This window comes from Podarcis vaucheri (assembly GCF_965113315.1).
Source record: "Podarcis vaucheri genome assembly, chromosome: 4".
Classification (NCBI taxonomy): domain Eukaryota; kingdom Metazoa; phylum Chordata; class Lepidosauria; order Squamata; family Lacertidae; genus Podarcis; species Podarcis vaucheri.
The window spans coordinates 86,189,700-86,214,816 of NC_138762.1; the positions used below are offsets into that span (position 1 = coordinate 86,189,700).

The following is a 25,117-nucleotide window of genomic DNA, read 5'->3' on the forward strand; positions in this document are numbered from 1 at the left end:
AGTTCCAGGGTCACCAAAGTTCATCATGGAGGGCCTCCTGTCATATTGGGAGTTATGTCAATCTTACACTCATGCCACAATCTACAAAGGTAAACCATATCATAAGTTCAGATTCACACAGACCTCTTCACACATGCTGGATGCCTCATGCCAGAGTCATGTCATATATATATCACACACGCGCACACACACACACACACACACACACACACACACTTGGGAAATGGTACTTACAAGAATAAAAAAACATTTCTGCCTTGCTTTCCTCAAGACACGACTGCTGCAATCTGTTTTATTATCAACAGATACCCCGCGTTTGAACTATAAGCCACCCTTTGGATTCATTTTCATTTAACCTTCCCAGGACCAGCATTAATCTCAAAGCAAAGATTAACTAAAAAGTCTACATTAAACTGAACAGCACAATAAGAAACAAAATGAGACTGTTTCCACGTACTGTAATAAGAATGAAAAATAAGATGGCAGTTTATCCTCAGTCAACATTAATATCATGCCCAAAACAACTCTACCTATAGCAGATTTCCAAACATGATAGAGGCAAGGACTAATATACAGTATGACTCAAAACTGACGTTAACTGTCTGTGTATATCACCATAATAATTCTTGATCCCCACCTGTATCAACCATTTTTGTTTTTGTCTCATGGTAAGCATGAAGAATTTGTGACCCAGCAGCCTGAATGCAGATCACACTATTGTTTTTGCAGTCCTCAAAGTCATAAAACAAGGTAGTTTATTAATACATTGTTGGACCACCAAGCATGTCTGGTGGTCTCAAGTTGGTGAGGCTGCCTAGTAAGAATAGCAGGTTTTATATAGGATAATCTTACCTGCCACTATTCAGATATGGTATTTTGCATCTTAATGACCCCACCTCCATGCTAATTCTTATGAGGGTGAATTGATCCCTTTATGGTAGGATGAAGCATTGCCATTTGGGGAAAGCAGTTTAAAAGCAGTTGATCCAAATTCTCTCACTGAACTCAGTAATTATTATGGTGGAAAAATCAGTATCGTTAAAACTTTAGGGAAGTTAGGCTTCAGAAAAAATACTGATACTTTCAGCTTCAGCTTATACAGAAAGTAGAAGGCATTGCAGCACACCAAGCAAAACAGTGAACATCAGTCTGATATTTTGCACACATATACACGCCTCAGCAATATCTAACGGAGCAAGGGATATGCAACTTTATTTGCTCTCACTGTCATCAAGCCTTAAGTGAACCTGTGATGTCATCATATCCATTATGTGATCCCTGATTGGCTGGGGTCATTCACGGTGAGATAACAGCAGTGTCAACAACAAAAAAAGTCAATTCAGTGGCAGCAAACAGTTTCAAACATCCACAAGAAAATGTAGAATTACACTTGGTTTCCATTGTGTTTAGCACCTGTCAAAAGCAGCTTCCTTGAAAGCAGAACTCTTGCACCGAAAATCTTCTGCGTGACATTTTGGGTCCATGTATTCTATCCTAAGCAGCAGTGTTCTGTGTGAGCACATTAAACATTTCTGTATGATGCAGCAGGGACCAAGTACTAATTTCTCTTTTTAAAAAGCATTCACGTTATAGGGGTTTGTTATTATTGGACTTATTATTCTTAACAACGTTGCTGTTAAAATAAGTTGCTATTTCTTTTCCAATGAAATTTGCCAAGCACATTGCTGGAACGCATTTGTTACTAATGGCACTCTCTGTAACATTTGCTTTGACCTAATTGTGGTGTCTGGCCCGAAAAGTTGACACGTTACATGGAACCGGTACAAATATTCAGAGAGGATGTGATGTGAAAAAGCACCAGCGAACAGTCCCTAGTCCTTTGACAAATGAAAAGACTGCAGTTTTTCCTCTGTTCCCATGTTATTGAGCTATTTAAAAACTCTTAACCCCGACAACAGAATGTGAGCAATTAAAACAGACAGCTGAAAATACTAACATTGTGATCATGCCTTACAACTGCTTCAATTCACATCAAGTCTGAGGCTCTTGTGCAGCTCAGACTTACGCATGTTTGCTCATACTGTGCCCTGGATTCAACCCAATTTACTCCCTGGTAAGCAAGTGGAGGATTGCAGCCCAAGCAGACACCATGTGCCAGAATCTAGTGTTAATGCACAGTGGACACTAAAGAAGATTTACACAGAGAGGATGGAATTAAATCAAAGATTAGTATGACTAGGGCCTGTTTCATGCAGTGTATACATGGAATCGGTGTGTGGGTGTGCGCGTGCGTGCGCAGGGGGTGGTGCCCAAGGCATTCAGCATGAATGATGAAGTCTACACATAGCATGTGGAGTGCACAAACTTCATGGCACTGAGTAGTTGGTTCTGCTCCCAAAACTGCCATGGCCTTATCTACAGACTCCAAAAAAGGGAAATGCAGTATTTAACCGTTCAGACCACAAACCAGAAAGACCCTTGGCAACCAGACGAGGGTGTGGAATATGCTGACTGACTCCAGCTACAAAAGCTGAGGCTGCTGAAAAGGCCAGAGCCAATCTTGGCTGTAAGTCCTGGCAGGCCTTTCCCCACTAGTCCTGGAGGGCGGGGCCCTGACTTGACTCCAGCTATAAAAGCTGAGGTGGCTGAAAAAACTCTTGGGCTGGGGTATTGCTGGTGGGGGAGGGTTGCTGCTGTTACTGATACTACTTTTTGGTATTTTTATTTTATTTTATATCTTATTATGATTTATGTGGAAATTGTTCAGTTTGGTTGTGTACTTTTGATGCTTAATTTATTGTTCATGATTGCTTTCATTATGTTTGTAGTTATGTGTTTTTTCATGTTGTAAGCAGTCTTGAGCATGATTTTGGCTATGAAGAAGCAGCATTCAAATAAAACTATATATATCTTTGCTCTCTCTCAGAACCTCTCTTTTGCACATCTTATGAAACCCATATAACTAGCTAAGCTAGATTGACTTTTTGATTTCAAGCCTACGTGTGTGATTTTGTACCTTCCCTTTTCTTCTCCCCTCCCCATACCCCAAACAAGCATCTCCTTTATACTTGGGCATTTGGTTTCGTTGCCTTAAAAGGGAAGCTGTCACAAAAGGCTGCACAGTTGTTAGAGCTACCCCTATTTCACAAGATTTTGTTACAATCTCTTTCTACTGATTTTTGGAAAATAAATTCAAAGCTCATCTCTTTGGTTTTTTGCTAGAGCTGGGCTGAAGGGAGGTGTCCTTGTAATAAAGCTGAGAATCTCCTGTGGGATAGCCTATGTAGGGAGGGAAAACTTCCAGCTCACTGGCTATTTTTAGGTCTGCCAGGGTGTCCAATTTGGCTGGTGATGTTAGCTTTGGGCATGGACTCATTGCACCCTGTTTCAAGCAGAAAGATGATCTTGATTGGCTGAGATGCACGAGAAAGTTGTCTGCAAGGAGCTGTCCTGCACACCCTGAACCTGCTCAGTTTCAAAAGGAAGGGAGGGGAAACATCCCTTTAGCAGTGCTAAAAGTTTTGACGTCCCAACTTTGGGCCTTCAAAGTACCAACCCCCCTAATGTCACTTGTGACATCAATTGATTGACAGGGTGGGTGGCCCTGCCCACCTGTCAAATTTGGCTTATGTGATAGAGCCTTATAAGGATCTAGCCCATGAAGCTGAAAAGTTCCCCCACCTCTGGTATCGGGTGTATTAAGGTGTGCTTCCTGACTAGGGGCAGCCTATGGTAAGTCTTTTTTGGGGGGAACCCCTTATACAAAAGGCACCTTCCAATAGGAAAAGTCTCCTTCATTCTTGGTCCCACATGCACTCCCCCAATCTGCTTGATCTTATGCTGCCATCTTATAAAAAAGAGTGCCAATTGACCAGAAGAAAAAATTCTACCCTCTTCTCATGCTTTTAAAGGTGCAGAAATGAGCAAGTGAGCTTTTTCGTCATGGCATATAAATAAACATCAGTCTCCAACAAAAACCTATTCATTTTTTGCATTTATATTCCACCTCCCTCCAAGGAATTCAGTGTTATCTGCATGGTTCTCCAACCAGCCCTTAACCTCAGAACAACTTTCTCATCCAGTGAAATTCATGGTGGAGTCAGGATTTGAACATGGGTCTTACCAGTGCAAGTGTCTCACTCTAAACCAGCCTTCCGCAACTTGTTGCCTTTCATATTTTTGGTCTACAAATCTAATCAGCCTCAACCAGTGTGGCCAATGGCCACAGATGATGGGAGTCACAGTCAAAAACAAATGGGGAACACCAGGTTAGAGAAGGCTGCTCTAACCACTACACCACACTAATTCACCAGCTAGACACAGACTGAAGGAGTCTCACATGGTCTCTAGCTATTTAGAAACTCAGAAGAACCAGGACTCTTCTAATCAACCAGTCTTTATTACCTTAACCCTAAACATAGTGGGTCAACCAAAGTTCAATCATGGACCGTGCTAACCATGTAACCATGCTCAACCAAAGTCATTATAGTGGTGCCCCGCAAGACGAATGCCTCGCAAAACGAAAAATGCGCAAGACGAAAGGGTTTTTTGTGTCGCTTTGCAAGACGATCTTCCCTATGGGCTTGCTTCGCAAGACGAAGGGCTTGATCCGCGCCGTGCACAAAGCCACTACCGATCTCGAGAGGGGGTGGGGTTGCGGGCTCACGACCCCATCAACAATCTCGCGGGGCTAGCGTCAGCCCGCGAGAAGCAGGGATTCCCTCAGCTCATCAATATTCACCGCCCACGGCGGCAGCCAACCGGCTGCCGCGAGGGGCGGGCCCTCCCAGGTTCACTTAAGGTCGGGGCAGCCCTGGCTCGCCCCTTTCATTCCCCAGCAGCAGCGGTTTCCCACCCACCCACCCTTTAGGCTCTAGGCTTGCATTTGGACTTTGCTATGGGCTTCGGCTGGTCGCCGCAAGGGGCCTGGTAGGAGTTTTTCCATTTGGCTCAATTGGCTGTATTTTTTAGCCACTTGGTTTTTTCGCCTACCTCGTAGCAAAACGTCACAACTCCTGGTTTTGGCGGTTAGGCATTGGCCGGGGTATTGTTATGCAAATGTGGTTGGGGGGGAGGTTTGCCATCACCTCCCCCAATTCTTGAAGGGTAGTTCGTTAAAGGACTCCGGGGGGCGTCGCCTCGTCTGAAACCTACGGAGGCTAGGGCCTAAAGCGCGCCCCCGAGCGGTGACCCCCTGGGGGGCACCCAGGGATGTACATCTCGGGGGCTCCCCCAGTTGGTGTTTAACCCTTCCTGGTTAGACCGGATAGTCTGGTAGGGCCAATGCCTAAAGCCAATACCGCTCTTTCCTGTAATCAATAAAGTTGTGGCCATTTTCGCCCATTAACCTAAATTTGGTGTCCGGTGTCTTTATTTACTTCATCTTGGTGATGGGGTGGGAATTGCCACGCAAACCGCTTTCACCGCCAATCTATCTATGCGGCAGCGGGGAATCTATGTATTAGTAATAGCAATCGATACATTATTAGCGGCCGGAAACACAGCCAGTGGTGATGCTGCCCTGTGCCGCTTCGAAAAGTTCCTAGGCTTCAGCCTTAGAACTGGGAGGGGACCTGGTGGCGACACCCGGCTCGGGGTGGGATTTCCCCGTCTGCGCTCTTAGCGCGCGCGGCAACCGCTATATCCCGAGGAGGGCAGACTGGGCGGGGGGGGACATGAAAAGTTTTGCCTGCCCGTCTCCGAGGAAGCGGGGAAGATGATCCCCGTCAAGGGAAGAAGGGGGACACCCATTTGCCAGCAGCCGGTGCCCCCGAACCGAGGCTGGCGCTATCGCCTGTCAAAGTGACCGCAAGGGCGGGCTCCGGTCGCGCGGCTGAGGGAAGGCCTGCTGTGGGTTGTACAAAGTCAGCCCAAGCGCGCCACTCACCTAAAAGGCATGGAGAGACGGAGGAAGCGTGCGAGGATCCCGGTGCAGAGGAGGCTCCTGCAGCAAAATAAAGGCAGCCCGCAGCCAGAGGGCTCCAGGACACGGAGCTGCGGCGGGGCCGTCGATGGCGTTGCCGGAGACTCCTCCCTCTGGGCCTCGCTCTCTCCGCCTTCGCCACCACTTGCCCTGTCTGCGATCGGCCGGGCTCATCGCTCCGCTCTGCAGAACGCTGCGCAAAGGCACGGCGGGACTGGTGTCTGGGGACGCTTTGGCTGAGCACGCCCCGGGATCGGAGGTGCGGGGTGCTTGCTGCAGATCTTATCTTCCGGGGTCGCTGGGATGGCGGCGGTCGGGGCTTGCGTTATGTAAGCGCATCAGGAGGGACTGCTTAAGAGGCCGGACGAGGCTTATGCAATGGCCAGATGCTCCCTAGGGGTCGAGGTTTGCAGTTGCGGGAACGAGTTTATACTTGTAGCCGCTAAGCCGCTAATAGCCGTGCTTCGCAAGACGAAAAAATCCGCAAGACGAAGAGACTCGCGGAACGGATTAATTTCATCTTGCGAGGCACCACTGTATCGCCAAATGGCCACAACCAGCTCAGTTTTTCTGCCTTCACATGGAGAACCTCCAAGATTCCCACAACTCTCTACTCATACAGGAACCCAATAGTAAAGGCTTCCAGTCCCATCATTTGCCAGCACCTACCAACAGTACAGATGGCCACAGAGATGTCATGACTACGTTTGAAGCATACTGTGGACCTCTGTGAGCTGCTGAGACTTGCTTACCTGCACAAGTTTCTCCATCGTAGGTTTCGCACACCCACTCATGACATTCGCAGAGGGGCCCATAGTATTTGCCCGGCTCGGTCACTTGGCAGATGCAGACCCCACAGTCACACTGGCCTCTGCCACTGCAGAGTTTTCCACCAGGGATTCGACACCTGCGCTCTGACTCCGTCAGGGACAGTCGGCAAGGCGAGGTCCTTCCCCAACCATTCCTGCAAGGAATTAAGAAGACAACCAGTTGTAAAAACAAACAAAAAAATCACACAAATGATGTAGAAACTTGTGCTGCTGGGTTGTGCACATTCGGCAATCAGCCCACAGATTATTTTGGAAATAAACTTGGTGGGGAACCAATTTCTGGGTTTTAAGAAAAACATTTATTTTGGGCTCTAAATAATAATGGGACTAAGTGGCTAGATATTAAAATCCGTTAATCCACACACTAACATTGACTTGTGGCTCAAAAATTCACACCAGTACGGTAGATGTGTGCTTTTTCTTGAAAGAGAACCCAGTGCTATTTCAGTAATGCTTGCATTCAGGAACAACTTTGTTTCTGCATTTCAAATGAAGAAGAAAAACGCTTTGCTAGATATAATTTATTTATTTATTGCATGTGCATGCTGGCCTTGCTCTAAAGGCACTTGGGAAAGGTTACCCTTAATTTGACCATGTAATAATCCTCTAAAGGTAAAGGTAAAGGGACCCCTGACCATTAGGTCCAGTCGTGGCCAACTCTGGGGTTGCGTTGCTCATCTCGCTTTCTTGGCCAAGGGAGCCAACGTACAGCTTCTGGGTCATGTGGCCAGCATGACTAAGCCACTTCTGGCAAACCAGAGCAGCACACGGAAACATCGTTTACCTTTCTGCGGGAGGGGTACCTATTTATCTGCTTGCACTTCAACGTGCTTTCGAACTGCTAGGTTGACAGGAGCAGGGACCGAGCAACGGAGCTCACCCCATCGCGGGGATTCGAACCGCCGACCTTCTGATCGTCAAGTCCTAGGCTCTGTGGTTTAACCCACAGCGCCACCCGCATCCCAACAATCCTCTAAGGAAGCATAAACTGAGACTGCCCCAAGATTACCCACAGCGAGCATTGTAACCGAGTGGGGATTCAGCCACAATCTTATTTTATAGTTGCCCGGCAGGTTCACACTCCCAAAGCCCTCCATGCAAAGGTAACACCGACTACATGAAGAAAAGCTCGTGTGAATTTGGGTGGGGAGTCGGCTGCTGTCTCTGTAATCCTGGAATACAGCAACAGCAAGGAAATGGGTGCCGCCTTCCTGTGAGAGCAGCTTTGTTCATGCCCCTATTCTCTCCTCCGGCATTTGTGTGCAAAATTGCACAGAAGGGTTGAGCAGCATGAACTGTCCCTTGGGCAAATCACTATCAGCCACACACAACTTACACTTGAATTACTCTGTTTTCCCACTCCAACCACAAATAGGAATAACAGTACCTTTCCTCTTGGGGGTGCTGTGAAGATGCAAACAAGAGTTGGAAAGGCTGGTACTTGCACTGACTCATAGGAATGTGGTCTATATAACTGAATACCGAAGTAAACCTGAGAACCTAGCAAATACTTTCCTGCAGGTTGCCGAGCAAGGTGTCCTGTGTCATCTCTATTTTTGACAGTACATTAATGTTCTGGATGGGAAGATGGTTTATTTTTTTCCAGAAAAAGGTACTGAATCATATTGGGGAGCTTATTATTTTAATTCATCCGTTCCCTCCCCATCTTTGCCAACCTTCCCAATCAGAATGCCCCAAAATTATTGCTGCTGGGATTCTACCAAATGGGTGACATGACCCATATATATATGCCCCATCAGAATGTTAGTATTTACTTTATTCATTTGAAAAAATGTTAAAGCCACATTTCAGGCAGTTTACATAAAGGCATAAAACTGTTTCAGTAATGTAACATGGCACACATTTCTTTCCTTGTTAGTTTCCTTTTAAACCTCCGGATATCAAACTGCACGGAATGACCAACACCTTGCGACCAGCCTAATACCAAATCTTGTTCCATTTTAAAGCAATAGCTCAACAGTATTTTATTTATTCAAGAAGAAGAGCATCCAGATGAGACTCCTGGATTATTATTTTTTAAAGAAGTATGGAGTTAAATATTTTATTTATTATGGCAAAGCATAGAATTGTAGAGTTGGAAGGGACCCCAAGGGTCATCTAGTCCAACCCTCTGCGACGCAGGAATCCTTTGCCCAAGGTAAGGCTTGAACCCACAACCCTGAGATTAAGAGTCTCATGCTCTACCAACTGAGCTATCTGGAATGAAGTCCAAAGTGGAATGCAGCAGGGCTCAAATACAAGCTGACAAGATGCAAATCCCAGGCAATGGAATTTGCAACACTTTATACCCCTATTGCTATGCATCTTAACCTGAATTTATAGCCACTGTGGGAATTTATAGCCATTGTGTCTTTTCTCCTCCTTATAAGTTTTCCTAGGATACGACCAAAATTAGTCCAGGGTGCTATAGCTAGATTCCCGCAAAGCTGTTTTTACCAGGACCATGAATAGGGGTGACGCTGGCGTGCTACAAATTAACAGAGTTTGACTGGCAAATATATGAAGCCCAGAAAAAACAAAGTCAGTAAATCGCAGGAAGCTCTAACGTGTGCTCATCAGGATAATGCTCAAAAGAGACAACACATTTTTGCCTAACCCATCTGATCTGGGATATCTTATGTATCTTCTGAAGTTCAAATGTGGATGTCAAAATGCAAATTACAGCTACAGCTCTGCTTCTGCACTCAGATATGCTGTTGCTCTTTTGCTCAAATTTTACAAAGAGTCGAGCGGCAGGTTGGAGGGGGGGAAGGGAGGGGGAGGGAGAGAAATACCTCTTTAAGGCTTCTTCCTTGCAACTTGTTGCCTGGCCCCTAAAAGCTAATTGCTGGAAAAACAACAACAACAGAGCTTAAAATCCTAGCTTACCGCAGGGACAAGGAGAAACTTTGCGAAATAACAGGCAGCAGGACGAAGAGTGAAGACATGAATAGAAACGGCACCAAGCTGAGAAGCCCCTGAGTATGCATGCTTAGATCCCAGGAAAGCAGTAAATGAAGAGTTCTCCTGCGGAGTCCGAAACACAGACAGACCCAGAAGGTCTGCAGAGTTCTGAGCTGGCCAGAACTGGCTCCTTCCTCCTGTGCTCCACCAAGTGCCTTTGATTAGCTGCCTGGAAGCTGGATTTGGGCAGCATTCTGGAAGGAAAGGCCAGTGCCAAACCCCAAAGTTTACAGTCTAGGCAGGGAAGTAATTAGAAACAGTTGTACGGCCAGATGGTTTATTTTGACATAATAAAGTATCCTGTTCACAGTTTCGAGCAAACGGTCTTGTTCTCAAAAGAGAGGCACCCTAAGTATTTGGGGGAAAAGTTAGCTTGAGTGAGCTTTGATTAATGGAAGTTTTTGAGATAATCACACCAAAAAAAACTGGGGAGAAATGTGTGTTTGTCAGGCTTGGCAGAAAACGCTCACATTATTTTCCGACTGTATCCAAGAGTGTAATGTTAGAGTTCAGGTGAATGCTTTAAATTCTTCAGGCTGGCTAGAAAGAAACAGGTCTGTTCCCCCCCCCCTTCCTTATTAGTGTGCAAAAACTATGTTATAAGCAGAGCAGGAAGACTGTCAAGGTCATCAAACTGACAGCAACTCCACTGTCAAAACATTCATCCATCCACTCAAGGTTAAGGGAGTTAGGTAGGTTTTTCACATTATGCAGCAACAAACCCACTTGACTGGGAACAGTAGGCAGTGATGTTTCTAGGTATGGTGTGCTGATTTGCAAACGTGTGTTTGTTGCGTTCATGTTTTACATTTTTTCCAAGGAAGGGGTTGAGCTGTAAAACAAAACAAAACAAATTTGAAGCAGAATGTGATCCAGACTGTGCATTTGCTGGTGTGGGAATGACTGTGAAACACCGAGGTCACTGTCAGATCAGGCAAGGCCAACAGCAAGTCAGAGCTGAGGAGCAAACTAGATCATATGCCAAATACAGGACTTGCCAAACTATCATTTGAGCAGGCAAACCATGCTTTAGAGTTGCCTATCTGCTCTAATTATCCATCCTCTCACTATTCATTTTCATTAGTTCAATTAAATTTCCACAGGGCAGCAGTCTCTCCAGGCAGAAAAATAGCTTCAGCTTTGGCCTGTCAAGTCAGATATCACATTGAAACCATCATTGATTGAAGAAGGTTTACAACAAGACTATGGTTAACATAAACAATGGTTTGCAAACCTACTTCAGAGTTTTGTTTTTAACGTCTGATCACAAACTATGGCCTACCAATTTAGACACCACACCAAAACATTATTAAAGTTCCTCATTAATCATACCTCATTAATCAGATGCCAGCATTAGATAATCAAAATCTATTAATGCGACACCAAAACTGCATTGCCTTGAAGCATTAAGCAGTCTTTTAAAAATGTACCAGTCATTAAACAACAGCTGTCCATTACTAATATTATATGGCGGGTGAGAAAACATTACAGATGTTAGTCTTGGATCTGTTCCTCAGAGAACTGTAACACTTTCAGTATGTTTAAAAATAAACTATATGCTGGATAGCAAACTTGGTGAACTCAGAGGGACAGCCTTTATAACCAGGATTATTGTTGTTGTTTAAAAAATCCTGATCACTACCAATGGCCATTTTAGAACTCTTGTTAATAAGATCATGAGAAGAGCTTGCAGGTTCAGGCCAGTAGACCATGTAGTTCAGCATCCTCTTCTTACAGTGACCAGCCAGATGCTATGGAAAACTGACAAGCAGAATTCAAGAACTAGAGCACTCTCCCCTCTGGTGGTTTCCAGAAACTGGTGAAACTGGTACTGCAGGAAGAAGTACCGTATTTTTCGCCCCATAGGACGCACTTTTTCCCCTCCAAAAATGAAGGGGAAATCTGAGTGCGTCCTATGGGGCGAATGCAGGCTTTCGCTGAAGCCTGGAGAGCAAGAGGCATCGGTGCGCACCGACCCCTCTCGCTCTCCAGCCTCCAGAAGCTATCCGCAAGCCTTGCAAGCCCAGTGGGAGTTCCTACGGGCTCACAAGGCTTGCGGGCAGCAGCCTGCAGCCCCCGCAAGTGTCCACAAGCCTTGCACGCCCGGCAGGAGGTCCCACCGAGCGCGCGAGGCTTGGGGCAGCAGCCTGTCGCCCAAAGCACGGGGAGCCCTCCGGAGGGCTCCCCGTGCTTTGGGCGAGTGTCTGCAAGCCTCGCACGCCCGGCAGGAGGTCCCGCCGGGTGCGGGAGGCTTGGGGCAGCAGCCTGTCGCCCGAAGCACGGGGAGCCCTCCGGAGGGTGCCCCGTGCTTTGGGTAGGTGAGCGCAAGGCTTGGGGTGGCAGCCAGGGCGGAGGGGGGGGGAAATAATTTTTTTTTATTCATTTCCCCCCCAAAAAAACGAGGTGCGTCCTATGGGCCGGTGCGCCCTATAGGACGAAAAATACGGTACTTTATCTTTTCCTGAACATTTGGCTTCATTGCATGTCAACATGGTGTTATGAGAGAGTGAGGTAAGGGATTACCGTATTTTAAGCTCTATGGGACGCACCCGACCATAGGACGCACTTTGTTTTAGAGGGGGAGAACAAGAAAAAAATTCTCCCCCTCTCTGCGCAGCGCCTCTTTAGCGAAGCAGCAGGAGAAACGGAGCCCCTTCCATTTCTCTTCCCCCTTAGCTGAAGGGGTGCTGCGCCTTAGCTGAAGGGGCAGCTACCCTTCAGCGAAAGGAACCTGAAGCCTCCGGAGTACAGCGGGAGCTCCGGCTGCAGTCCGGAGGCTTCAGGCGGCTATCTTTGAAGCCTGGAGAGCGAGAGGGGTCAGTGCGCACAGACCCCTCTCACTCTCCAGGCTTCAGTGAAGGCAACCTGAAGCCTCTGGAGCGCGGCGAGAGCGCTCCCACTGCGCTTCAGAGGCTTCGCGTTGCTATCGCTGAAGCCAAGAAGCCTGCATTCACTCCATAAGACACACACACATTTCCCCTTAATTTTTGGAGGGGGAAATGTGTGTCTTATAGAGTGAAAAATATGGTATTTACAAGTCTCCCCAGATAGCAAAAACAAAGAGGGGTACATGCAACATCATTTTCTTCCACACAATGGCTCCACCCCCATTGTTCAGCCTGAAAACTGAGGTCCAGCTCCGAAGGCCTCCTGGCAGTTCCCTCACTGTGAGAAGTGAGGTAACAGGGAACCAGGAAAAGGGCCTTCTTGGTGGTGGCGCCCACCTTGTGGAACGCCCTCCCATCAGATGTCAAGGAAATAAACAACTATTATATCTGAAGGCAGCCCTGTTTAAGGAAGTTTTTAATGCTTGATGTTTTACTGTGTTTTTAATATTCTGTTGGGAGCCACCCAGGGTGGCTGGGGAAACCCAGCCAGATGGGTGGGGTATAAATAAATAATGATAATTATTATTATCATAAAAAGTTTATTGCACTCATATCTTTGAGGAAGGACTGCAGCGGTAGAGCATCTGCCAAGCATGAAGCTCCCAGGTTGAATCTCTAGGATGTCTAGGTGGAGCTTGGAAATATTCCTTGATTGAAACTCTTTTTCTTGATTGAAACACTGCCAGTCAAAGGAGACAAGGCTGATCTCTAGAATGGATCAATGTTCTGACTCAGTATAAGACAGCTCCCTATGTTCCTGTCTTATGAAGGGTTCAACTGGCATTCAGATTGTGGACAGACACAAGATAGGAGAGAATCATTGGGAATTGTCCCTTAGGATGCACTAACCCAACAAACCTTTCAGAGCTAAGCAACTCATGTGATGAAAAAAAAAGAAAAAGAGCTAAGCCAGCTTAGCCAAGCGGTTACTTTGGAATAATCTTTGCAGATTCACCAATTGCCTAATGGCAGCTTGATAGCCCACAGGTGCTGTCTGGCTTTCTTTAAAATAAAATAAAATAAAATAAAAAAGAGCTGTGCATACTGAATTTAGTCCCAGAAGCAATAAAGGATGCCCTAAACTCTATGTTTTGTTTACAGCAATTTCGCAGTTTCAGAAGGGCAAGGTTTCAGAAAGCCTTCCATTTTAATACACTTGAAGTTTTGTTACTGGGTCTCTTTGCATTACATGGTTTGTTTGATGATCTGAAAGAAACTTTACAGATCTAGGGCATGATCCAGTCAAAGCAAAACACTCTTCAATCCCACTGATGTAAATGACAGATGCTTGCGCACTTTGATCCCAAAGCAAGACCAGATGCAAATGAATATATTGTCACCTGCTTTGAATTGTAATGGTCACTGAGTTCCCAGTGTAAGGGGGAGATATATATATAGCAAAATAAATACAGTTCTTGTCAAGTGCAAGTGCAAATATACCTCTTTGCGATGATGAATTATATTAGCTGATGTAATATTGTGTAAATTAACACTTTTCATCACTATGACTATTATTATTCCTCCTCCTTGAAGCCAGTGTCACTTCAGCTGTGGCATTGCACAAACTCGCATTGACTGGTATGGAATTAAGATTTTGCTGTTGAGTTTCACTATCCAGCTGTCAGTTCTCATAAGGAGATGGTCTTGCCCACAGCATAATTCTGCCTAGTAGCAACATATTCCTAGGAATAAAATATAATGGAGAAGGATGAACTGCACTGCAAGAAAAAAATGTATCCAGCTGCTTGTCAGTAAATATATTTTTTCTGCCAATATTTTTGGAGGCATTAATAGGTTACTTAATGTCATGGTCTTCCTAAGACCTTCAAACTTCAGCCTAATCGATAAACTGGTTAGGAGCACAATATCTAGCAGCCAAGGAAAGACAAGCCCTGCTGCCATCAGGCAAGAGGTTAATCTTGTCCGGCATCGTGTTCTCACTATGGCCAACGAAACACAACAACAACAACAACAACAACAACAACAACAACAACAACAACAAATTTTATTTATATCCCGCCCTCCCCAGCCGAAACCGGGCTCAGGGTGGCTAACAACAATAAAATAGTACAACAACAATATTTATACTCCACTCATCTGACTGGGTTGCCCCAGCCACTCTGGGAGGCTTCCAACATATACAAAAACATAGCGAAGCTGCAAAGTGGATATTCAGAGACTTATTGCTTCCAACACTGCAGGTGGTACATAGACATCATGGCTAGCAGCCTTTCACGGCTTTATCCTCCATGAATTTGTCTACACCATTCTTCTAAAGTGGTGCATGCCCTTTTCTAAGAGTGGAGTTTCCCCAGCCCTTTGTTTGTTTTGGTCGCCATTTTCTGAACGTTTTTCCAGCTCTGCAATGCCCTGGTGGGGTTACCATAACTGCTCAGAGTATTCTAAGTGGTCTAGTTACCTCCTGCTTGGACTACTGCAACGCGCTCTACGTGGGGCTACTTTTGAAGGTGACCCAGAAGCTACAATTAATCCAGAATGAGGCAGCTAGACTGGGGACTGGGAGTGGCAGCCAAGACCACCATGGGGGTCCCACCATGGATTTGTATAACAGCATAGTTATAATGGGCTCTTTATTTTTAACCCCTTTCCTAGTTATCCTTAACAATGATCTTGTCTTTCTCACAGCTGAGTTGACATCTTCATTGAGCTGCCCACCTTGACCCCAAGGTACAGCTCAGTTTCAGACCCCATAAATGTATAAACTCTGACAACTGGGAAACACCGGCCTGCGAGTGCTCCAACTGGAGAACAGCCTCTACCAAAGGCATCATGGACTTTAAAGAACCATGAACTCAGAACGAAAGGGAGAAACAAGCTAAGAAGAAGGCGTGTTTGGCAAATCCTCACCATGATCAACTCCCACCTGGAAACCTATGTCCCCACTGTGGAAGGATGTGTGGATCCAGAATTGGCCTCCACAGTCACTTAGGGACACACAGTTAAGAGCATATTCATGGAAGACAATCTTATTTGGCTACAAGTGATCACCGAAGAACATGCATATGGCAAATTACCACACACACATGTGCATAACTTTATATTTACCTATGCTGAATCACATTTCCCATTTTAGTGCCTATTCATCCAGTCTGTAGAGTTAAAATGGAATAAGCTTAATTCAGTTTAGGCAAGAATCCGTGCCTGTTTTGTGTCCTTTTAAATGACTGTTACTGAGAACATTTAGGTCTGCATGTTGCGTACTTCCTTGCATGAATACTGCTGTTCATAGGTTTACAAAAGATTCTTTCTTCTACTCAAATGTTGAAGCGACAGAAACCCTACATACCATGTGTCTGCACACATGGGTGCAGTTAATAAAGAATGTACACCCCATGTATGCTGTCAGGGTGTTTATGTGAAAATTTTCTGTTTTGCTATGTGAACATGCCATGTGTACCTGTGTGACGAAAAACGTGCCATAATGATCCCCTGTGAAGAAGACATGCTTCCAGAACTCATTGCAAGGATTGCCATTGCTAGCATATGTCTATGTGGCAAAAATAGAGAAGTGTCTAAAATTCACACAAGCCTTTGTACATTTTCACCATCTAAATCAGGTTCTGTTGAACACATCCACTACACTAATAACTTGTACACGGTATGGTTGTTTTGTGGTTTATGCAACTGTATAAACTAAGAATGTTCTATGACCACAGTGAAAGGCCAGCTTCAGAATCAATGAAACCCACGTTAGTGAAATGCCATGCATGAAATGACCTTTATGTACCTCCCAGATCTTTGCAGGTGAGAACAGTGACACACTTATTGTAATTCTCCCCTCCACCACACAATATTACACCTTGCTGAAGGCTTGACTCCACTAGCTACATACAGTTGTTTATGATATTGGGAGCATTTGTTTAGAGGGTGAGGAGGCAAGTAAGGGGGGGGCTACATAAAATTATGCATGGTAACAAATTGGAAAGTGAAATATACTCTGAGTCGAGAATGGATTTCATGCTCTTTATTCAGCTCATAGTGGCAAGGAGGAATGGAAGTTCCCCCAGAATGTCTGCCTTATATACATTATTTACACAATGGGCCCCATGTGATTGGCTAATTCCGGGATTCTCCTGTAGGCCAATCAGGTTGCGGATTCCTTTCCACCTGGAGCTGGATTGGGTGGCTCCTGTGGACCAATCAGACTGTTGCATTCTGGATCCTATTGTTCTAGGACCAATCAGACTGCTGCCTTTTGGATCCTATTAAACTCAGTACATAACAGACAGGTTCTATCCCCCCACACACACACACTTTCTCATAATATGAAAAACCAAGGTCATCCAGAGAAACGGAACAGTAGAAAATTCTGCCCCACTATGTGCTGATATAGCTCAGTTGGTAGAGCGTCAGACTCTTAATCTCAGGGTTGTGGGTTTGGATTGAGCCCCACGTTGGGCAAAAGATTCCTGCCATAGCTGTCAACTTTTCCCTTTTCTTGCGAGGAATCCTATTCGGAATAAGGGAATTTCCCTTTAAAAAAAGGAAAACATTGACAGCTATGATTGATTCCTGCATTGCAGGGGGCTGGAGTAGGTGATCCCGGAGGTCCCTTGCATCTCTACAATTCTGTGATTCTAAGAACCTCCGTCTTCCTGCAGCACCTTGCCATCTGCTTTCTCACTTACAATCATCCTAGGGTTCTGATCAGTTTCCTCTGACCAGGGGACCAAACTGAAATGGGTTGGCTCTGCCTGCACCCCCTCCAGACTTTCCACCCAACCACTTCCACCGGGCTCCAGCCACACATTGGGCCACCAAGGGAGGGCAAAGCCAGCGTAAGTGGCACCTGCTCAGTTTCTTCCTCCTGGCCTGCGACAAAGTTCATTCGGTAGAGCATGAGCCTTCAGGGTCTTGGGAATGGGCGTAGCCAGGGGGGTAGGAGGGTAGCTCTCCTCCCCAATCAAGTAAATCAATACAAACGGTAGAAATAATCAGAATATTTTAATTGAAATGCTCGCTAAGGTCACTTAGATGATGTTGTGGCGCATTCTGGCAACACAACTGGCAACCCGACGGAGTCAGGCATGGCTTCTGCAAACTGACCCATTGCTTGCAGGTACAGTGTTACCTCAGGTTACATACGCTTCAGGTTACAGACTCCGCTAACCCAGAAATAGTGCTTCAGGTTAAGAACTTTGCTTCAGGGTGAGAACAGAAATTGTGCTCTGGCGGCACGGCAGCAGCAGGAGGCCCCATTAGCTAAAGTGGTGCTTCAGGTTAAGAACAGTTTCAGGTTAAGAACGAACCTCCGGAATGAATTAAGGACTTAACCCGAGGTACCACTGTAGCTTGGTTCTGGAAATAGGAGCCAGCTTCTAGGGGCATTGCCATTCAAGTGGTGTGCATGTCCCAAAGTCATGCGATGATTAAGCAGGGTGAGGCTGACCTGGGACCCCCCACTATTTTATTCAAGTTGGCACCGCTGGTTCTGCAACAGGACAGGTGGGTGCCCTGCCACCCCCAACATCCATGGTCGTGGGTTCGAGTCCCACAGTGGGTTGGACCAAGTGACCCTCGTGGTCCTTTCCAACTCTACAATTCCTCCTCCTCGCGTGGTGGTGGCTGGACCTTCTTTCTCTGGTGGAGAGGAGGATCTGGGGCCACTGGGCGCCATCCCCATTCTCTGCGCCATCCAAAGCGCGCGGGGGGCGGCGTGACGCAGCGAGGAGGAGGAGGAGGAGGATTGGGCCCAACGGGAGGGGAAGGCGAAGGAAATTCGGGACCCCCACCCCCCAGCGGAAGGCATGCCACCGATGCCTCGCCTCCCACCTGGCGCCGGCCCTCTCCCCGCCTGTAGCGGGAGGCGCCGTGCGCGCGTGTCGCCCTCCTCTCCGGCTGCTCGGTGCGCGCCGGTGGATGCTCGCGGGGAACAGCTGTTGCTGGGCGACTGCAGCGCCAGCGAGCAAGAAGGAACCTGCTCGCACCGTTTCGCCCTGATCTCCTCGCTGCCGGGCGCCACCACCGCCTATTCTTCCTCCTCCTTCCTCCTCCTCCTCCTTCCCACCATCCCCGACCCCTCCCGGGTCACGCCCTCTCTGCGCACCGGCGACGCGGGGCGGACAACTCCAAACCCCCGAGAATCCTCACCAAAATAAGCTCGGGGGGAGGAGGGTGGCCGGAGCATCCCGCTCCAATCACGCCATGAAGGGAGAGGCAGGCGGTAGGTTGCCAGCGGCGCTCGGGTTGCTTCTCTGTATGGTATGATGCTGCTTCGTTCCCCTCCCCCTTTTATCAATAATGCTACCGATAATAATTGTACCGTGTGGCGGCGGCGGCGGCGGCGGCTGCTCCTTCTTTCCGGCTGACGGGCTTTGCAGTTCTTGGCGGGTGCGGGGAAAGCAGGAGAAGGCAAGGCTGGCGCAGCTGCACCGGAGGAGGAGGCCTCCTGGGCTTGTTTTCGGTCCGGGCTTCACCTGGGCGCGGGAAGGAGGCAGCTGCTCTCCACCTTCCGGTGAGGAGGGGATGGCTGGGGAGGTGAGGAAGAGGCCTTCGTCGCCCTCAGAGGAAAAGGAGCCCAGAACTGGCTGGAAACCTTTGCCCTTCAAAGGGGGTGGGAGGAAAGGCTTGCAAAGCCACATTGGAAGCATAAGGAAAGGGTGCGGGGGGAGAAAGATCCCACTGCCCCCCCTTTTTTGCACAGGTGCCCTCCTCCCAAAAGATAGGCCTGGTCTGTTTCTGTAGGGAGAGCCACAGGCTTTCCTGGGCCTTCTTGCCTCTCCATCAGTCTTCTAAGATGGCCTTTGGCATCATTGGTGATGTCAGCCAAAGATCTGGGGGAAGCAGTTGACCGCTCTGGGGGGCAAGCATGTAAAACTACAAACCGTTGTTGGGCCCATGCGGTATTCTAACTCAATAAGAAGGTAGCCCCCCCCCCCATACATGATATGAGGCACTCAACACATTGGGTCTCAGCCCCCAGCTCAATTATGTGACCATTAAAAAAAAATTAAGTAGGTGTGCGCAAGTACAGTGGTACCTTGGGTTACATACGCTTCAGGTTACACACTCCACTAAGCCAGAAATAGTGCCTCAGGTTAAGAACTTTGCTTCAGGATAAGAACAGAAATTGTGTTCCGGCGGCGCAGCAGCAGGAGGAGGCCCCATTAGCTAAAGTGGTGCTTCAGGTTAAGAACGGACCTTCGGAACGAATTAAGTACTTAACCTGAGGTACCACTGTATATAATCTTTTGAGGGGAAATAAAATTGCAAAAAATAAAATGAAAGTTAGGTTTTCTAAATATTGGGGGGACAGGGTTAGTTAAACTAGCATAGGTAAACAGGTTAAATACTGAGACGGTAACACAAGTCAAAGGTTAAAGGCTGATATGCCAAGGTAATACCTGAATAGGCTGTCCCCCATTTTTTAAAAAAGCTCTGTAGGTTATATCCCCAGATGCCACCCTTGTTAGGGAGCCCCAGAAGAGAGAGAGCCATAGGGACCTAAAGCTGTTGAACGAAGTATCCCCAGTATCTGTTCTCTGCCCCCAATTAAAAATTCCAAACTTCCTTGAGTTAAGCATGAGGAGAATCTGTGCCCTAAGAGCATTTTCATGCAAGGCTTAAATACCTGTGAGCTTCTTCCCTATTATTTTTACACGAAGTTCAATATTAACCCAGTTGGAGGGGGGGTTGGGATCAGAAAAACCCAGTTCCAAATGTATATTCTAATCAACGTGTGGTGCGTTTGGTTTGCATTTCAGACATGGTGTTAAGCCTTCTGTTTAAAAACACCCTGTAAGTACATGTGTCCAACTTCAAATTAATATTAATTTTATACCAGTTTTAGTATCAGAACTTTTCCCCAAAACAAAACAAAAAAAACCCTGGAAATTTGTGGTTTGGGGAGAATGCTGAGAGCAGAGATTCCTAGACCTTTCCGCAGAACTGAAGTTCCCATGGTTCCCTAGAGAAAGGGAATGGTTTTTACTCCTAGGGTTCCCCTAGCCTTGTCTGACACTCACGTAGGCCCTGTTCCCATGCATATCCATCACTATGTTCTTATGTGTCAACTAGCCTTATGAGGAATTGTTGATGGAATTGGGTATCTTTGGCTTGGTAAAGAGGAGATTTGATAGCTATCTTCAAATATCTAAAGGGCTGACACATGGAAGATGAAGCAAGCTTGTTTCCTCCTCCTGAGGCTAGGATCTGAACCAATGCATTCAAGTTAAAAGAACATCAGCAATAAGCTGTTTGACAGTGGAACAGACTCCCACAAGAGGTGGTGGACTCTCTCCTTCTTTGGAGTCTTTTAAGCAGAAGTTTGATGGCTATCTGTCATGGATGTTTTATTTGAGATTCCTGCATTGCAGGGGGTTGGACTAGATTACCCTTGAAGTCCCTTCTGACTCTACAATGATATGATTCTAATCACTACACTGCAGTTAGCTTTACTGTGCTCTCTCTGTGGAGACCTAGTCCAAAGTGTTTACATACGACCCCATGGTCTGTCCTTTCACAATACAGTACTGCTTAGTTCTGCTATACTATTTTTAGTGTTCATTGACTGAGTGGAGTGCATTTCAGCAGGGTGTCTAAATTATTATACATGGGTTTCTTTGTTTTTTTAAAAAAAGAATCACATTATTATTATTATTATTATTATTATTATTATTATTATTATTATATTTATATGCCACCCATCTGATTGCTTTGCCCCAGCCACTCTGGGCGGCTTCCAGCAAAATATAAAAACACAATAAAACTTTAAACTTCCTTATACAGGACTGTCTCTTCCCTTTGCACTTCAGCCTTTATATGCTACATTCAAGCTATGCAGAGTCAGAAACCCAAGCCATGTAACTGTGTATGTGCTTATTTCAGGTTTTCTGGTAGAGAGAATTGAGTTAGGTTGCCATATGGTCCTCCACTCCTCAGCAGTATTCTCGCTGGGTTAAAATGAGATTTGCACAAGGACCCAAAGGCAGCACATGCCCTTTTGGTATAATTAGCTTTTATTTGCTCATTACCTTATTGCTATCTTCAGAATTGTTCAGTTATAAAATATTCTTATTCAAAAAACAACAACCATGGTTGCTGATTAGGGGTAGTTCTGTATATGTACCTACTATCTTCCTATCAATTATATTTCCCCTTCTTTCCTTCTTTTCTCTCCTGCCCCCCATTCCCCAGTTTGTTTTTTAAGCTGCCATGGGAACTGACTGCTAGCAGCAAATTGTCACATCCTTTCCTGCAGAGTCAAAAGTTGCAAAGCACAATTTTCACATGATGCAGAAACAATCTTAATAGGATCTTGGTAGAAGCAGAAGAATAGAATTGTAGAGTTGGAAGGGACCCTGAGGATCATCTAGTCCAGGCACGTCCAACAGGTAGATCACTGGATGTCTCTGGTAGATCACTGGTAGATCGCTGGCTTGCCTCAAAGAAGCTCAACAAGTTTGACCTGAACCCCTAAAAAATGGACTTTCCTCCTCCCCCCAAAAAGCTCACCAACTTTGATCTGAACCGCAAGAAAACGGGGCTTTCCTCCTCTCTAAAAAAGCTGAACAACTTTGACCTGAACCCCGCAAAAATGGGGTAGATCACTGCAAGTTGTTAACTCTGTAAGTAGATTGCAGTCTCTTGGGAGTTGGCCACCTCTGATCTAGTCCAACCCCCTGAAATGCAGGAATATGCAGCTGTCCCATACTGGGATTGAACCTGCAACCTTGGCATTATTAGCACCAGCTGAGCTATCCATGCAGAAATCCTTACTGAAGCCACTAGATCTGGGTTGTGAAAACCAAGCCGTGGGGTGGGGAGTTGAATTGGGAATTTCTTCATCCATACCCTTCAACATTTCTCTGATGAAAATAGGGATGTCTTAAGAAAAAGCGGGAAATTCTGGGATGAAACGAGAAACCAGGACGGCTTCTGTAAATTCACTTCCATCTGGAGCTGGACTGGGTGGCTCCTGCAGACCAATCATACTGCTGCATTGTTCTAGGACCAATCAGACTGCTGCATTCTGAATCCTATTGTTCTGGGACCAATCAGACTGCTGCATTTTGGATCCTATTGTTCTAGGACCAATCAGACTGCTGCATTTTGGATCCTATTCAACTCAATACATAACATCAGGGTTCCCTTGTCCCTGAGGGTTCTTTTGTGCTTCTCCAAAGCCTGGCGTCCCCCCCAAGCCTGTTGATAAGGACTGGCACTCAGAGAACCAAAGCTGCAATCCTAACCCTACTTACTTCAAAGTAAGCTCCACTGAATTCAGTAAGACTGAAGAGATGGTGAGAATGGCACTGTTGCCTGTTTGCACACACAGTGACAGGGCCTATAATTAAGGTATATCTTTGGTGGCCAAAAAAGAAATAAAAAAAGAGGTAGCTTTATCTGGAAGGAGAAAAAAACCCAGTATGGCTGATAATAATATGAAGAAAAGGGGGTGGCTCTCCCGCTTGAGCGGATGGAGCTAATATTTTTTGAAAGGAAGGCTGGCTGACATAGTTATTTGTGTTATTTCTAGTCATTGCCTTGGCCTTCTTCAGAGTGTGTCTTTCCTCTCAATGTGCTGACTTATATTGCTCTGATTTAAATTCCCAATGAATTTCTCCCCCTTTAAAAGCTTTGGAAAAAAGAATTTTTTATTGGGGGGGCGGTCAGGTATTTTTCTTTGTCATCATCTTCTCTTGCTTCTAAAAATAAGCTGAAAGAGTGATATTCTGATTTGCACATTAACAAAAATGAGGCTGCATTCCTACATATTAAGCAATGGCAGTGTGCCCAAATTAATGTTTATTTCTGATTCTTGCTGTGCAGAGAAAATGCCTCTGCTGACAGAGAAAGCAAATTGGCATGGCCTTTTTATAGTCCCCCTCCCCACTTTTTTTTTTTAAGTATGCATGTTCTAGCTTCATGCATTCTTAATACAGAAGTTGATTCTGGAAAAAGGGACTCCAAAGGCATATTGCAAAATAGCCCACACATACATTTTCTATTTACCTTTCATAGATAGTATAATGTTGCAGTGATTATTTGAAATTTGGAGACCATAAGTGCTAAAATGTGAATGTGGACAGTTCCAGACAACTTTTACAAATGTTAGAAAATGTAGGGAAATCTGGGGTTGTTGACCACCTAAATGTGATTTGTAGCATTTATTTGTTATGCCCAAAAATAAGAAAGTGACCCTTAAGAGTATTTTTATGCCATTCTTCAAAACACATTCTACAGCCGCTTGCAATAAGATATTAAATGCAATAATACAAAAACATAAATCTATTTAAAAAACTATACAGCAACAAATGAAAGAACAACACCTATGTTTTTGTGGTGCTCATGGAACTCCTCAGAGATATTAATAAGCCCCTTTAAGTTTCACAAATAAAGTATAGAAGATTGCATCCAACTGAGTCTTAGACTCATGGGAACTAATTGACTTGGGATAGTTCGTTGTTACTGTTTATTAGATTTATACCTCACATCTTCCTTAAAAGGAGCTCAGAGTAGCTCACGACTCAGTTGAGATTGTTACAACTGATTTAAGTCTTGTGTCAGGGAACTGCCATCAGAACAGGGGCAGGAAACAGAGGGGCAGTTGTGTTACAGGGAGCCTCCGAAAATATTGCAAAGCTGTTCCGCTTCCCGTGATGAGGAAAACCCCACCTCCAGTGGGGAAGACGTGAAAGGACCAGAGGATGCTGGTGGGAGCATCAGCACCACTTCTGGCAAAGCCGGCCAGGAGGGAAACACGCCCCCTCCATCCCCCACCCTGTGCAAAAGAGGGAAGGAAGAGGCTGGGCGTAACGAGGCTTTTATGCTGGAGGAGGTCTAGGAAACAGGCACCCTTCTGCTAGTGATTGAGGCAGACATGAACTTTTGGGTTCTGCACTGTAAATAAAGGTAAAGGAACCCCTGACCGTTAGGTCCAGTTGTGACCGACTCTGGGGTTGCGGCACTCATCTCGCTTTACTGGCCGAGGGAGCTGGCGTACAGCTTCCAGGTCATGTGGCCAGCGTGACTAAGCCACTTCTGGTGAACCAGAGCAGTGCACGGAAATGCCGTTTACCTTCCCGGCGGAGTGGTACCTATTTATCTACTTGCACTTTGACGTGCTTTTGAACTGCTAGGTTGGCAGAAGCTGGGACCGAGCAACGGGAGCTCACCCCGTCGTGGGGATTCAAACCGCCAACCTTCTGATCACCAAGCCCTAGGTTCTGTGGTTTAATCCACAGCGCCACCCGCGTCCCTTGTGCACTGTAAATAGTTTGCACCAAAATAAAACGTGTAAAAGACTGGTCCTGCCTGGTTACTCGTGAGCAACCACCCTTGCCATCTGACATCTTGAATTCAACCTGAGGTTGTAGTTTTGCCCTTTCCATTCTAATCACAAGCTTTGACCAATCATAACCAAGAAAGCACTGCCAGAGGGTGCTTCTTTTGCAGCAAGGAGCAGAAATGTGAGGTTCCAGGGAGGGGCTCTGCCGGCCCAGGATCTATTGAATCACAAGTTGATCCCGCTACTGTCACACAATTCCATTGGGCCCAATTGGGGCCTGCCCCCTCACCTTCTGCCCCAG

At 46.1% G+C, this 25,117-nt stretch overlaps 2 protein-coding genes across 5 annotated transcripts in view; one reads left to right on the forward strand and one right to left on the reverse strand.

Annotated features, from left to right (window-relative positions):
• ITGBL1 (integrin subunit beta like 1) overlaps positions 1-9,876 on the reverse strand; it is a 127,602-nt gene extending 117,726 nt beyond the window's left edge. The window contains exons 1-2 of the mRNA XM_082218741.1: positions 9,604-9,876; positions 6,637-6,848 (exon numbers count right to left, since the gene is read on the reverse strand). Of these exons, the coding sequence (XP_082074867.1) occupies positions 6,637-6,848; positions 9,604-9,704 (313 nt within the window). The 5' untranslated portion in view covers positions 9,705-9,876. The remainder of the gene's footprint in view (positions 1-6,636; positions 6,849-9,603) is intronic.
• An 8,467-nt stretch (positions 9,877-18,343) lies between these two features.
• NALCN (sodium leak channel, non-selective) overlaps positions 18,344-25,117 on the forward strand; it is a 187,514-nt gene continuing 180,740 nt past the window's right edge. For 3 of the 4 annotated variants that reach the window (XM_082218533.1, XM_082218532.1, XM_082218534.1), the window contains exon 1: positions 18,345-18,750. The gene's annotated coding sequence lies outside the window, so the exon portion shown is untranslated. Of the gene's footprint in view, positions 18,751-25,117 lie in introns of all 4 variants that reach the window. The other variant, XM_082218531.1, reaches the window with a different exon arrangement.